A 15,940-nucleotide genomic window follows, 5' to 3' on the forward strand; every position below is an offset into this window, starting at 1 on the left:
TCCTGAGTTGTAAGACCTAGCTGTTCTGTTTGGCTTTTGATAAAGTAGCTGGTTTTCTGTGGGTGCCTTAAATCCGTAGTGACTCTGTTTATGTTTTTCATGTATTTTTCTGAATTGCTGTAAAAGCGATATAGAAGAAAAAATGCAAGTCCTCAAGCCATTCACGTGGATTATTCTCAATTATTTCATTTGTACTCTGCTGTATATATTTTAAGAGTATGTGAGTTCAGAGTTTTAGCCTAAATCATTCTAAGAAATGACAATACTTAGGAGCTCATCTCATTGAAAATCAATAGTACTTTACTTCACCTGAAATGTGACTGACTTTGTTTAGCCATGTATTTTACTTTATTATCTAAAGTGTTTTGGACCGGACTGCTTGGCATAAATGGGAAACTCTCAAATTTTGAAGGCTTTACAATACAATGCATCTATCTCTAGAAAGGATAGCGTGTGCCTGGCTGGACCAGTAACTGCACACGTTGAAGATGTCTCTCTGCATTTGCCACTGGGGGATGAGCAGAATTGTTTCTGACACTGCCAGCAACGAAATGTCAGCTTTAATAGCACCAGCCATCTGCTCTTCTGAAAGTTTTTCTTCCCACTAAAGAGATGATCAGTTTTGTCAGAGATTGACATGTTCAACCTGCTGTTAGGTCTGTGCAGGGTTTGATACACACGAACAGCTCATCTCTAGACAGTTACACAAATGTCCGTCTATCTATCTATCTATCATCTATCTATCTATCTATCATCTATCTATAACATCTATCTATCTATCTATCTATCTATCTATCTATCTATCTATCTATCATCATCTATCTATCTATCATCTATCTATCTATCTATCATCTATCTATCTATCATCTATCTATCTATCATCTATCTATCTATCTATCTATCTATCTATCTATCTATCTATCTATCTATCATCTATCTATCATCTATCTATCTATCTATCATCTATCTATCTATCTATCATCTATCATCTCTCTCTCTCTCTCTCTCTCTCTCTCTCATCTATCTATCTATCATCTATCTATCTATCTATCTATCTATCTATCTAATCTATCTATCTATCATCTATCTATCTATCTATCTATCTATCATCTATCTATCATCTATCTAATCTATCTATCTATCATCTATCTATCTATCTATCATCTATCTATAGGTCTAAAATACTTACAATGCTAAGATATTTATAATTCTCATAGCTTTTTTATAATGCTGTTCTTCATGTATTTTAGAGAAATATTTTGACACAAACCCCACAGCATTATAGAATATTGGAAAACATAATATTGAAGACATGTGAATTCATATCAGCTTATGAAGCTGAATCCGATCAATGGTCCATGTTGCTTCGTACGGTATATAGTTGCTCTCCAGGCAGGAGTCTTTCCCACCCGTATCTGAAAAAGCTGAGCATTAAACCCAGAAGCTTCTATTTTCAAAGCTTGTGCTCTAATTTTTGCATAAAGGTGCATTTGTATTTCAAACCCAGGATTCTACTCATGAACTGCCTTGGACGATTGGATAGTGGAGATACACTGAAAGGCAGGATAAAATCTATTAGGTGAATTAAACCTTGTAAGTGAAAGGTGAAAGCTCACAATCTAATTCTCTTGTCCCCTGCCCTACAAGGAAGTTTTTATTTCCGACACACACAACTCTTACTATAGTACCCTGAGACTCCTTTAGATGTTTGGATCACAATAATTACATTTGCTGAAAGATGCATGCCCAGCAACAATTCAAGCTTAAGACAAATGGCTTGTAACTATAGTTTTCATTCAAGTTCTAGCACTACCGAACACATACCCAAAACATTCAGCATGAATGTTCATGTACAGGTCAGAAAATATCCCCCCCGCTTTTTTTGCAACACTCCCAGCATCGATTCCTGAAATCTAATTAGGGTCTGAACCAAGAGCATCTCTAAGAGGAACGGTAAAGGCAGTGCCATTTCTATAGCTGTTAGTGTGGGCTCAGAATGATTGCCATTCTAATACTTCTATTAATCTCAGGAAAATCAGTTAAGCTGTTTTCCTGCCTGTAAAGGTTTCTCTCTGCTGGTTCAGTTATTGATTTTAATTTTAACTGAAACCAGGGAATAAATGTAGAATAATAAAGAAGTAATATAGTGGTGCTTAGAGCTATATATTTGCAGCTTGTTTGGAGATGTTGTGCACCTTGAAAGGCAAAGTAGCCGCTGTTCTTAAGATTCCACTCTGGATTATAAAAAACATCTAGTATGGTTGTTTTATATGTAGCCAGGCTAATACAGTGGTATCTTGGATTAAAAACACCTTGGGTTAGAAACACTTCGGGTTACAGACTCTGCTAACCCGGAAGTAGTACCTCAGGTTAAGAACTTTACCTCAGGATGAGGACAGAAATTGCGTGCCACTGGGAGGCCCCATTAGCTAAAGTGGTACCTCAGGTTAAGAATGGTTTGAGGTTAAGAACAGACCTCTGGAATGAATTAAGTTAGTAACCCGACGTACCACTGTACTGAACACAAAATGCATTTATGAATTCTATTATGAGGGCTGGATTTTATGTTCCATGATTATATATATATATATATATATATATATATATATATATATATATATATTCAAATAAGGGGTTGCATCAAATAATGGCTTTGCATTTGGGGGAAATGTTTTTACTTGTGCACCCCAGGGCACCCAAATGCTGCCAACCTCACCAAACTACTGCAGCCCTCTCGACCATACCCCGTTCTATTCTAGAAGGCCCAGTAATAGTCAGGAGCAATTCAGGGTCAAACTGGTTAGAGAGGGAATGGCAAAATGACTTGTGCAAGTTGAAATGTTTCCTGCGAAGGCAAAGCCACCATTGGATGCAACCCAGGAAAAATAAGTGAATCCACTAAAACAAATCAGAATCTTGAGAACAAGAGTATGAATGAAAGAAGCTATTACAGTATGAAAATACAACAGGCACAAAACATAACTAATCAAATTACAGCTTTGAAGACTACAGCACATGAAAACGACAACCCATAATAAGGAAGAATATTGGTCATAGATTGAGTTCAAGGTAACTCTTGTGACTTTTGGAGCTAGCTCAGGAAAGTTGCTGGATACCTCAAGGAATCCTCCTAGAGTCATAATTTTGGCTTGCAGATCAAAGGTACCTTCAGATTAAATTTGCGAATAATCCCCTCACAGCAAGGTCAGTACACTTCCTGTGTACTGTTGAGCATAACTGGCAGTGTGCTTGTTCTTGTGTCATCTGTAAACAATAAGGTCTCGACATGTGTCCAATGTTCACAAGATTAGTTAAACACCCCCAAATTACTGAACAAGTCAAGTTGAGTTGCTGCATAGGAAATCGTGATATGAAATAGCTCTGGGGTTCTAATGCTGGTTATACATACTTAGACTTGCAATCAACTTAAATCTTTGTGACTGACATCCAAATAAATGCTCAGAATCTGACACCAGTCATATATAAAAGTGTGACTGGCGTGTTAAATAATCACAGTGAAAACAAGCTACTAACTTGCTGGGGAGTGGAATGGGGAGCAGGTACTCAAGACCAAACTTTAAGCAGAGTTGCATATGCCACCATGAATGGGAAATCTATGGCTAATGTGCATATTTTATGTGCATATAATATGTAACATAATCTCAGGAATTTTGTGGGTATTTTGTGTTAAACAGGCACATATGATTCAGCCAAATGTCAGCTATTGCAGGAATGGACATTACTGTGCAGTTTATGCATGCAGACAAATTATAAACCATGTGTAGCTGTAGTTCATAAAGTGGATTAGCTGGAACAAAGTAGATTCTGTTGCCTTTTTCTCAAACTGAGATAAATGGTCTATTTATCCATAATCATGGCTATTAGCCATGATTATGGATAAAATATAATCTCTAAATGGAGGCAGTATATAGTATCTTGGGGACAAAAAACAGGAAATGGCTGTCTCTATCAGACCCTAAATTTTGACTCACCAATACATCTGCCCATCCACTGTTAGAAACGTGGATATTTGATAGAATCTGGAAAATTAATGCTTATGGAATCAACCTTAGAATGTCTAGCATTCAGCTGGCATTCATTTTCATATGCCCAATGGAACTTCAATAAACTTTTTGTGCCTGAGTCTTGTGCCTGAAATGTAGAAGCTCTGTGCCAGATTTACTAGATAGGAGCTAGTATACTAATATGTAGTATTTTCATCTCCCCCGCCCTTCTTTTCAGTATGCATTTAATCCAGGTAGACTCTGTTCAACGGTGGATGGAAGACTTGAAGCTCATGACTGATTGTGAATGCATGTGTATTCTTCAGTCGAAACCAATCAGCCTAGAAGAAGATGCCCAAAGTGAATTTTCTCTGTCATCGGAGCACAGCGCTTGTGATAACTTGCAGTTGTTGCTGAAAAGAGCTTGGATTATAAGCACTGAGCTAACGAGGATTGTTCAAAAACTAGAGAAGAACAGGTGGCAGAGGGTCCACAGCATGACAGTAAGAGTCAACTGCCATGTCCGTTCAATGATAAATGAGTACAATACATTCAAGAGGAATTCTTGGGAAGAAATGCATCAGGTAGGATTACTGTGAAATGACAGCATCCAGAATGCTGAGATAAATGTTGTTTGTTTTTAAAGGAAAGTCCCCATAGAAAACTTGACATGCATGTTTTTGTTTCGTTTTGAATAAAACTTATTCTAAACATATTACCAATCCATCCTCTTGGGTTTTGGAAATAGACACATCATGTAATAATGGGAAACCTATCAAGCTGCCTGTACTAGCTCAGACTGTTTCCCCATCTAGCTCAATAGCTCTGACAGGCATCTTGCTTTCCAAGGTAACAGCCAGGGGACCTTGATATCACTTCCTACCTATGGGAGGAATTCAGTGTAGCGTTGAACAGATAGCTTCATCAGCACAAGAGAAGAGAAGAAGAAGAGTTTGGATTTGATATACCGCTTTATCACTACCCAAAGGAGTCTCAAAGCGGCTAACATTCTCCTTTCCCTTCCTCCCCCACAACAAACACTCTGAGGTGAGTGGGGCTGAGAGACTTCAAAGAAGTGTGACTAGCCCAAGGTCGCCCAGCAGCTGCATGTGGAGAAGCGGAGATGCAAACCCGATTCCCCAGATTACGAATCTACTGCTCTTAACCACTACACCACACCGGCTCCCATAAGCATTTCTGTTTGCCGAATGGAATGGCCTGCCCTCTCCTTGTCCCCCTCCCTGCTGTTTCAGGGGTTTTCCTGAGTCTTCCAGAGCCAAAGGGGGGGCTATAGGGGACACACAGGGGGAAGAGAAAGGGGGCAAACCCAATTGCTCGAAGTCGTTACATGGGCTTCTGCTTGTAGGGCTCATTAGTTGAATGTTTTAGATTGGCAATGTCAAGGACTGAACCTGGAACCTTCTGCATTCAAGACACACTCTATGTACTCTCCTCAAAACCCAGCTGACTGCGTACAGCTCAATTTCCACCTCTTAGAATTGTTCTCAAGTTAGCCTCTTTAAATGCCAGACTAATGTTACATGGACATGCTTAATCAACCTCTTTTTGAGAGCAGGGGTGGGGAAGTCTGTGGCCCTCCATATGTTGTCGGACTCCAAATCCCATCGGCCTTGAACAGTATGGCCTATGGACAGGGATGATGGAAGTTGCCCTCCAGAAGCATCTAGAAAGCCACAGATTCCCCACCCCAGTTTTAGAGAAAAGCCACTTTGAGACGAGGGTGCTTAGAGCAGAGAAACGGGGCTGGTGGGAGGAAAGTCCTTAAAACTTCTACTTCTTTCCCCATTGATTTCCTGCTCTAAATCACCCCTCTAAGCCAGAATCAATTAAATTTACTTTAAAAATACTTTAAATTAAAATTCATCCTTTGGTTCTGTTTAAAGCAATGTAATTCTATCATTTCCCATAATGCAAAGACAAGCTGTAACACTAAAACAACACATCTCTGTTCTCTTTCATCTGCAGTATGAAAAAATGCTAGTGGAAAAATGTTCTGAACTTACAACAGTTACTGAAAGGTAATATAAAATATTTGTTTTCCGCAGTGCTATAATTGGTTTGAAATAAATGGATCACTTTATACTCTCAATTAGTGCTTGTAATCTGTTGGCTCTGATGCAGGCAATATTTGTTTCTGTTAGTAGAGGAATAGTGGTTCTACATAGCGGGGTTCTACATTTCTGTGCTTTAGCCTATTTCTTAACAGAAGTGAACTGGCGCTTTGGGTCATCATCTTAAATTGGTGCCTTAATATTAATAGCTACTGTTTGGTCTCACATCTTGATTAAGGCTTAGCTTCTGTTCACATGATGGCTAAAGCACCACAGGGACAATTGCACTATTTTTCTTACATTTCCTTTCAGGTGCATCCAGATTGAAGATGAGCAGATATTAAAGTCTATGAAATCTTGTATTAATGATGCTCTAACCACAGTTGCACAGTATTTTGGCCAGTTGATAGAACTAGCTTTAACACATGAAATAAAGGTTAGTAAATATTCTTAACTATATGTAACAATAAGGAAAATGTTTGGAAGTATTAAAATATTTGCTTGGTTTTCATCCCATGAATGTATCATGCAGCCTCTGAGGTCTCCTGGGATTCATCACTGATCTCATTTTTGGGGTTTGGAAATGCAGTTTGGCTTTTCCCAGGGCCATTTTTCTAGAAAAAGAGGTGCCAGAACTCACCATGAGTACCTCCCTTGTTCTCTTATACAGTGGTACCTTGGTTCTCAAACTTAATCCGTTCCGGAAGTCTGTTCCAAAACCAAAGCGTTCCAAAACCAAGGTGTGCTTTCTCATAGAAAGTAATGCAAAATGGATTAATCTGTTCCAGACTTTTAAAAACAACTCCTAAAACAGCAATTTAACATGAATTTTACTATCTAACACGACCATTGATCTATAAAATGAAAGCAATAAACAATGTACTGCAGCCACACAATAATCAATCAATCAATCAACCAACCAATCAATAGCTGAACTGGGTTCCACACAGTCACAAAAACAAAACAAAAAGAGCCGCAAAATAAAAAGCAAAAACAGACAGACCTCAGTGTAGCACTCAAAACGGAAGTGTTGCACTCAAAACGGAAGCGTAACACTTGAAGCGGAGCACATTCAGCTTCTAAAAAAAGTTCGCAAACCGGGTTACTTACTTACTTCCGGGTTTGCAGTGTTTGGGTTCCAAGTTGTTTGAGTACCAAGGCATTTGAGAACCAAGGTATCACTGTAAGGGCACTTTCCCCTAAACAAAAACTCTGCAGTTTCAACATAAAGCTTTAAGCTAACTAAATTCACAAGAAACCAAAAAGCCAAGCCCTAGACATCACTCTGTTTGCACATATATGTGGAAGTAAATGAAATTTATTCTTGTCTTTGTTGCCCAGAACCTGGTGAGAGAAATAGACACATCGGATAATCTGTATTCTGCTGAGTCAGCTACCAGCAACTTGTTCAGTCTTACCCAGGAAGGCTCTCACCTGTGCCGCATCATTGCTAAGGTAAGCTCCCCTTTTACTCAGGCAATCTGAAAACTTCTTAGGATCTTTGTTGGCACATGTGTTCTTTTGTAGGTGTCTTGTAACATGAAATGACCAGGAAAGCTATTCTGCATTCTAAGAGGAAACCAGTGTTTCTGAAGCTCTACCTCAATCTATCTATTCATGCTCTATCTAAAAAAAAATGTCCACAAGTCAGTCCAAATGGGCTCTCATATTTGCCAAGATAAATATTGTCAAAACAATTGTCAAAACAATTGCAATATTAAAACCACAATAACCAAAGCAGCTGTTTAGCAAGCCAGCCTAGCAATGTAACAATAGCAGGAGCCCAAGGCACTACCCGTTATCCTTCCTTGCAGAGGAAGGTAGTTGCTGCTTTGCAGAATGAATTCAGTGAAGCAGTCAGATGGGCTTCACTAGAATGAGAGTTCCATGGGCAAGAACCGCCAGCTCTCAACCTAATCAACATCAAGGTATCTGAAGAAATGTGCATGCACATGAAAGCTTATACCAAGAACAAACTTGGTTGGTCTCTAGGTGCTACTGGACATTTGTATATTTTTGTATATTTCAACTACATTATAGGGTTGTTGTTAAGACAAAATGGAATATGGGCCATGTATTCTGCTTTGGTGGGACGCGGGTGGCGCTGTGGGTAAAAGCCTCAGTGCCTAGGGCTTGCCAATCGGAAGGTCGGCGGTTCGAATCCCCGCGGCGGGGTGCGCTCCTGTTGCTCGGTCCCAGCGCCTGCCAACCTAGCAGTTCAAAAGCACCCCTGGGTGCAAGTAGATAAATAGGAACCGCTTACTGGCGGGAAGGTAAACGGCGTTTTCGTGTGCTGCGCTGGCTCGCCAGATGCAGCTTTGTCACGCTGGCCACGTGACCCGGAAGTGTCTCCGGACAGCGCTGGCCCCCGGCCTCTTAAGTGAGATGGGTGCACAACCCTAGAGTCTGTCAAGACTGGCCTGTATGGGCAGGGGTACCTTTACCTTTACCTTATTCTGCTTTGAGCTACAGAGGAAAGATGGGATAAAATTGTGATGTAATAATTAATAAATAAATGGCAGAATCATTTGTCACCAGAAGATGTGGTCTTAATTTCACAGAGATACAAGGTTCTTTCAAAACAAGTTTTTTCTATAAAAATGAAATAAAAAAAAATCATTTGAATTCAGGGAACTTTCTATTACTTCAATCGATTGCCTCTTCACATCTTTTTAATTTCAAAAGGTCAGTTGACAAGAAGTTGTTTGGGCTGTCAGTCACCTTGATTGAATGGTTTCAATGAACTCTTCTTGGAAGCAACAGAGCACACCGTCTCCACCAAGGAAGAGACAGGGGACTCCCCTGAGAAGGTGGCTAGTTCACCAACACAGGAGCCAGATATATGGAGAAACGTGACTCAAAGAAGTAGGAGGCCCAGGGTTCGCTCTGATTGTTTAGAAATACGCAATCGCTTTGAGGTCCTTTCCCCTACTATGGAAGACGAAGAGCAGACTCCATTTGAGGATCTCTCCCTCATTACAGTCGATCAGGTATATGAAGACGAGCAGCAAAGGCAGTCCTCAGGGAATGTCCAGGCGACCTTGGAACGGACAGCTCACAGAAGAACCCCGACCAGACCTAAGAGGAGGCGTGTGGTGGTGATAGGGGATTCCCTACTGAGGGGAACAGAAGCAGTGATCTGTGGGCCTGACAAGATGTCTCGGGAAGTGTGCTGTCTCCCCGGGGCTAAGATCCAAGATGTAACTGAACGACTGCAAGGAATCATAAAACCCACTGACAAATACCCCTTCCTCTTGGTTCATGTGGGAACCAATGACACTGCAAGCAATAGCCTCCAGAAGATCAAAAGAGATTACGAGGCTCTGGGCAGGAAATTGAAGCAATTAAATGCACAAATTGTCATCTCATCTGTCCTCCCAGTTGAACGACGTGGCCCAGGGAGAGAGGGAAAAATAGTGGAAGTGAACAACTGGCTTCGCAAATGGTGTAAACAGGAACGGTTTGGATTCTTAGATCACGGAATGCAGTTTCTTGAAGATGGACTTCTGGCAAGCGATGGGCTGCACCTCACAACGGTTGGGAGGAATGTTTTTGCAAAAAATCTCAGAAACCTCATCAGGAGGGCTTTAAACTGACTAATGTGGGGGAGGGAGACAGTGCTCCTGAAGGTAGGAGTCTATCAATTGATGAAGATGATCATCCAAATGTCATAGACCGAATGGAGCAAAGAGCATGCAGACCTAGTGGTGGGAGGAAAAAATCCTTAAATAAGAGACACGGGGGAATGATTAATGGACTTCAATGTCTGTACACTAATACGCAAAGCATGGGAAATAAACAAGATGAGCTTGAGCTCCTGGTACAGCAAACTAAATATGACATAATAGGAATCACTGAAACCTGGTGGGATAAATCCCACGATTGGAATGTAATAATGGAGGGATACAATCTATTTCAAAGAAACAGACCAGACAAGAAAGGAGGAGGAGTGGCGTTATATGTCAGGGATGTGTATACCTGTGAAGAGATCCAAGATTTAGAACCTCAAAGCCAAAGTGAGAGCATTTGGGTGAAAATTAAGGGAGAGAAGAATAACAGTGACCTCATTGTGGGAGTTTACTATAGATCCCCAAGCCAAACGGAGGACATAGATGATGCCTTCCTGGAACAGATGGCCAAGCATGCAAAAGGAAGGGAGATAGTAGTAATGGGGGACTTCAATTACCCTGATATTTGTTGGATGTCAAACTCAGCCAAGAGCATAAGGTCAAACAGATTCCTCACTGCCCTTGCAGACAACTTCATTGTCCAGAAAGTGGGAGAAGCAACAAGAGGAACAGCCATTTTAGATCTGGTCCTAACCAATGTTGATGACCTGGTTAGTGGGGTAGAAGTGGAAGGATCATTAGGCGCGAGTGATCATGCTCTTCTGAAGTTTACTATACAGCGGAAAGGAGCAGCCAAGCATACTAGGACTCAATTTCTCGACTTTAAGAAAGCCGACTTCATAAAGCTTAGGGAAGTGCTGGGTGAGATCCCATGGACAGTAATACTAAAAGGAAAGGGAGTTCAAGATGGCTGGGAGTTTGTTAAGAGGGAGATAGTAAAAGCACAACTTCAGGCAATACCAATGAGACGGAAACATGGAAGGTGCCTAAAGAAGCCAGGGTGGCTATCTAAAGAACTTTTAACTGAGTTAAGATTAAAAAAGGATGTGTACAAAAAATGGAAAAGGGGGGAAACCACCAAAGAGGAATTCAAACAAATAGCCAGCACGTGTAGACACAAAGTCAGAAAAGCTAAAGCACAAAATGAACTCAGGCTTGCTAGAGAGGTTAAAAGCAACAAAAAAGGCTTTTATGGGTATGTTCGTAGCAAAAGGAAGAACAAAGAAACCGTGGGGTCACTCAGAGGAGAAGATGGTGAAATGCAAACAGGGGACACAGAAAGGGCTGAACTCCTCAATGCTTTCTTTGCCTCAGTCTTCTCCGATAAAGAAAACAATGCCCGACCTGAAGAATTTGGAGCAAATGATTCAGCAGAGGAAACACAGCCCAGAATAACTAAGGAGATAGTACAAGAATACTTGGCTAGTCTAGATGTATTCAAGTCTCCAGGGCCAGATGAACTGCATCCAAGAGTATTAAAAGAACTGGCAGATGTGATTTCAGAACCACTGGCAGTCATCTTGGAGAATTCCTGGAGAACAGGCGAAGTCCCGGCAGACTGGAGGAGGGCAAATGTTGTCCCTATTTTCAAAAAGGGGAAAAGAGAGGACCCAAATAATTACCGCCCAGTCAGTCTGACATCAATACCAGGGAAGATTCAGGAGCAGATCATTAAGCAAACAGTCTGTGAGCACCTAGAAAGGAATGCTGTGATCACCAATAGTCAGCATGGATTTCTGAAAAATAAGTCATGTCAGACTAACCTGATCTCGTTTTTTGACAGAATTACAAGCCTGGTAGATGAAGGGAACGCAGTGGATGTAGTCTACCTTGATTTCAGCAAGGCATTTGACAAGGTGCCCCATGATATTCTTGTAAAGAAGCTGGTAAAATGCGGTCTTGACTATGCTACCACTCAGTGGATTTGTAACTGGCTGACTGACCGAACCCAAAGGGTGTTCATCAATGGTTCCTCTTCATCCTGGAGAAGAGTGACTAGTGGGGTGCCACAGGGTTCTGTCTTGGGCCCGGTCTTATTCAACATCTTTATCAACGACTTGGATGATGGACTCAAGGGCATCCTGATCAAATTTGCAGATGACACCAAACTGGGAGGGGTGACTAACACCCCAGAGGACAGGATCACACTTCAAAACGACCTTGACAGATTAGAGAACTGGGCCAAAACAAACAAGATGAATTTTAACAGGGAGAAATGTAAAGTATTGCACTTGGGCAAAAAAAATGAGAGGCACAAATACAAGATGGGGGACACCTGGCTTGAGAGCAGTACATGTGAAAAGGATCTAGGAGTCTTGGTTGACCACAAACTTGACATGAGCCAACAATGTGACGCGGCAGCTAAAAAAGCCAATGCAATTCTGGGCCTCATCAATAGGAGTATAGCATCTAGATCAAGGGAAGTAATAGTGCCACTGTATTCTGCTCTGGTCAGACCTCACCTGGAGTACTGTGTCCAGTTCTGGGCACCACAGTTCAAGAAGGACACTGACAAACTGGAACGTGTCCAGAGGAGGGCAACCAAAATGGTCAAAGGCCTGGAAACGATGCCTTATGAGGAACGGCTAAGGGAGCTGGGCATGTTTAGCCTGGAGAAGAGGAGGTTACGGGGTGATATGATAGCCATGTACAAATATATAAAAGGATGTCACATAGAGGAGGGAGAAAGGCTGTTTTCTGCTGCTCCAGAGAAGCGGACACGGAGCAATGGATCCAAACTACAAGAAAGAAGATTCCACCTAAACATTAGGAAGAACTTCCTGACAGTAAGAGCTGTTCGACAGTGGAATTTGCTGCCAAGGAGTGTGGTGGAGTCTCCTTCTTTGGAGGTCTTTAAGCAGAGGCTTGACAACCATATGTCAGGAGTGCTCTGATGGTGTTTCCTGCTTGGCAGGGGGTTGGACTCGATGGCCCTTGTGGTCTCTTCCAACTCTATGATTCTATGATTCTATGATTCTATGATTCTATGAAAAAATGAACTTTATGCTTAGGCATTGTGTTGGGGTTCTTCATAGATATACCAGATTTCATGGAGTGGTAACAAAGAGAAGGAAATATAATATATTATATTTGACACAGCCAATCTGTTAGATGAAACAGACTGAAATCCTATGTGCATTTATGTGAAAATAAGCCCCATTGAGCACTGTGGAACTTCTATTTGAATACATTTGCATGGAATAATACTGTGAGTTCCTTGAATTATTGTTTGTATATTATTTTTGGTGTTGTAGCTGAATTCACATCTTACTTTTCTACAAAAAGTACACAAGGCAGCTTACACAATCAATACAGTATAAAATAAGATAAAAGAGAGTGCCAAGAACAGTAAAAAATAAGAAGCAGCTTTAAGAGCAGCAAATAAATGGCTAAGAGCTATTTAGCCCCTAGGATTGTGTTCTCAGCCTACAAGCATAAGAAAGGTCTCTTTGGCTTAGGTCAACATTTCATTTAGCCCAGCATTCTGTCTCTGATATGGGTCAGGCTCACAAGCATAATGTTGAGAGCCATCGCTTGTTGTTTGACTACTTCATCATCCTCATCAGATATATTACTCCCCAAACTTGGAGTTTCCATTAAGTTACTACAGCTAATAACTGTTGATAATCCTTTCTGAAGTTATTCTAACCCTAAAAAAGAAATTCACCTAAAACCCAAATTACAAGCTGCTTTGGAAGTGTGCCTACCATTATGATCCCAAAATTGATGGGTATCTCTCCATGTTAGCTTGGTACTTGTGTGAACAGAAGCTGTATGATCCAAGCAAATAACCACACCAGAGAAACCATAGTTAATGAAGGCATGGAGATAATCTGCCCAAAGCAGAGGTGCTCCTGTCCATGTAGGCAGCTAAATGCTCTGAGGAACCCATGAGGGCAAGTCATTGGCCATTCTGGTATCCTGATAATTAAGTGACTTGTGGGTTGTGTAACAAAGTGCTTCATTTGGTCCATTACTCAATAACCCAGAGTTCTGGTCTTTCATCTGTAGAGCCACATGGCAGAGGAAATCAAAGCCCCTTCCACTGGACCCCTCTTACCCATCTGTATTTTATATTTCTCTCATTTTGTGTGGGAAAAGAAAAGCAGGGCATACATATAGTGCTTGAATACATTAAATTGTACATATTGACCAGAAGATTGGAAGAGAAAATTCTCTATCATGGTTTGTCTGTTAGGCTCTGCCTTTTGGACTGTCAGCTTCCAGACCCATAAATCTTACCGCGTTTGCAAAAACAATCTGTCTTTTTAAAGCTTTGCCATCACAGTAAGACCTCAGTTAAGCGGGGTTATTAATCTTAAGGATGGTTTGTTGGACTTGTAGAAAATGGGCTCTATTAAAGCAAATTATTTCTAAATTATTTCAGTGTTTGTCACAGTTAAGAATAAGGCAAGACCAAACAGACAGACAGACAGACAAACAAACAAACACAGAAACATGGTTAAGATTCCTGTAAACAGTTTTCTCCAAAGGGGATCTACTGAGCCCACCAAAGAGGCAGTGAGGGCATGATTTACGACTTGCTCAGCATACCAGTGACATTGGAGTCAAGACTTAAGAACTGGATAACTATTAGGGTTGTTTAAAAAAATAAAAATAAAATAAAGTATCAGTTTTCACATGGCTGGAGGATGTAGAAGGGGGACCTTAAATTAGGCAGTTTACTCATCTCTCTTTCTTGCACACACCTCCACGGAACAGATTCATCCTTTTATTATTACAGGCTACACCATGAAAATCAATGCTGTTTTAATAAAGGAGGTTGAGTGGATTTCCATTAAAATGTTTCTCAGCCCTATAGCTCTGATATTTAGAATGCCCTTCGATTGCACCAGGTTTTTCATCCTGTGGTAAATAAAGGGTTGAGTCCAGCATTTAACACTCAGGAGCAAGAATGTTTGAAAAGCTCCTGCAGCCTCCTTCCTTTAATCCTTTCCCTCTTAGATTAAACATGTTCACTTTCTTGAAGTTGTTAAACCATCTGCTTTCCCTTCTGCAACCTTTACTTTTCATTTATTTGTTTCTTTATTTTAAAAAAACAAACCACATTGCCAGTCTCCTTTGAACCTCTTCCAGTCTCCCCCTTCAGCTGCCTATGCAATGTGCGACCTGTGCAGCGTATGGAGAAAATTGCCCAAGCTGCAGGGCAATCCACTGTACCCAAATAGCTTTCTCTTTGAACCAGCTGTTTTATGATAAACTGGCTTTACCTTCTATCAGGGAGAGAGACAGAAATGAAAGGCAAAGAGGTGTTACTGTAGAGTGCAGAGCTCCAGCTGTCAATTCTGATCCTAGGTTCTACATCACATCGGCTTGCATGCTCTTCCTGAAACAGAAGAACGAGAAAGGCCCTACTGGACCAGACCAACATTTTCTTTCCCACAGTGGCCAAGTTGATGCCTCTGTGAAGCTCTCAGGTGGGACATGAGTGCAGTAGCACCTTCCACTTGTGAAACCCATCAACTGGTACTCAGAGACATTCTGCCTCCAGTACTGCATGTCATGTAGCTCTCATGACTAATAGCCACTGATATCCTGAAGGAGTGTCTCCATCCCCATTGTTCAGCCCTGACACTGAGATCCAGTGCTGAGGGCCTTCTGGCAGTTCCCTCACTGCGAGAAGTGAGGTTACAGGGAACCAGGCAGAGGGCCTTCTTGGTAGTGGCGCCTGCCCTGTGGAACACCCTCCCATCAGATGTCAAGGGAATAAACAACTATCTGACTTTTAGAAGACATGTGAAGGCAGCCCTGTTAAGGGAAGTTTTTAATGTTTGATGTTTTATCATGTTTTTAATATTCTGTTGGAAGCCGCCCAGAGTGGCTGGGGAAACCCAGCCAGATGGATGGGATATAAGTTGTTGTTGTTGTTATTATTATCCCTCAGGAATTTGTCTAGTCCCCTTTTAAAGCCATTCAAGTTGGTGGCCATCACTTCATTATGTGGCAGTAGATGCTACAGTTTAACTATGAACTGTCTGAAGAAATACTTAATTCACTCAGCTTCACTAGATCACTCCAGGTTCTAGTATTGTGAAAGAGGGAGAAAAACCTTTGTCTATTATCTTTACGCACTGTGCATAATTTTGCACCTCTTTCTCATGTTCTCCCTTACTTTTTTCTAATCTAAATGTTTCCTATTCCATGGAGGCATTCTGGTCTCCCTTGCGGACTCAGGCAACTGAAGATGCAGGGACCATTTGGTGCTGAACCTGGC

The 15,940-nt window shown here is 41.2% G+C and overlaps 1 protein-coding gene across 1 annotated transcript in view; it reads left to right on the plus strand.

The window, feature by feature from the left end:
* Window positions 1-15,940, plus strand: part of INSC (INSC spindle orientation adaptor protein) — a 137,719-nt gene that overhangs the window by 67,470 nt on the left and 54,309 nt on the right. Inside the window, exons 3-6 of the mRNA XM_077930833.1 lie at window positions 4,243-4,588; window positions 5,991-6,043; window positions 6,389-6,512; window positions 7,418-7,531. Coding sequence (XP_077786959.1) covers window positions 4,243-4,588; window positions 5,991-6,043; window positions 6,389-6,512; window positions 7,418-7,531 — 637 coding nt within the window. The remainder of the gene's footprint in view (window positions 1-4,242; window positions 4,589-5,990; window positions 6,044-6,388; window positions 6,513-7,417; window positions 7,532-15,940) is intronic.

This window comes from Podarcis muralis, chromosome 1 (assembly GCF_964188315.1).
Source record: "Podarcis muralis chromosome 1, rPodMur119.hap1.1, whole genome shotgun sequence".
NCBI classification, from domain to species: domain Eukaryota; kingdom Metazoa; phylum Chordata; class Lepidosauria; order Squamata; family Lacertidae; genus Podarcis; species Podarcis muralis.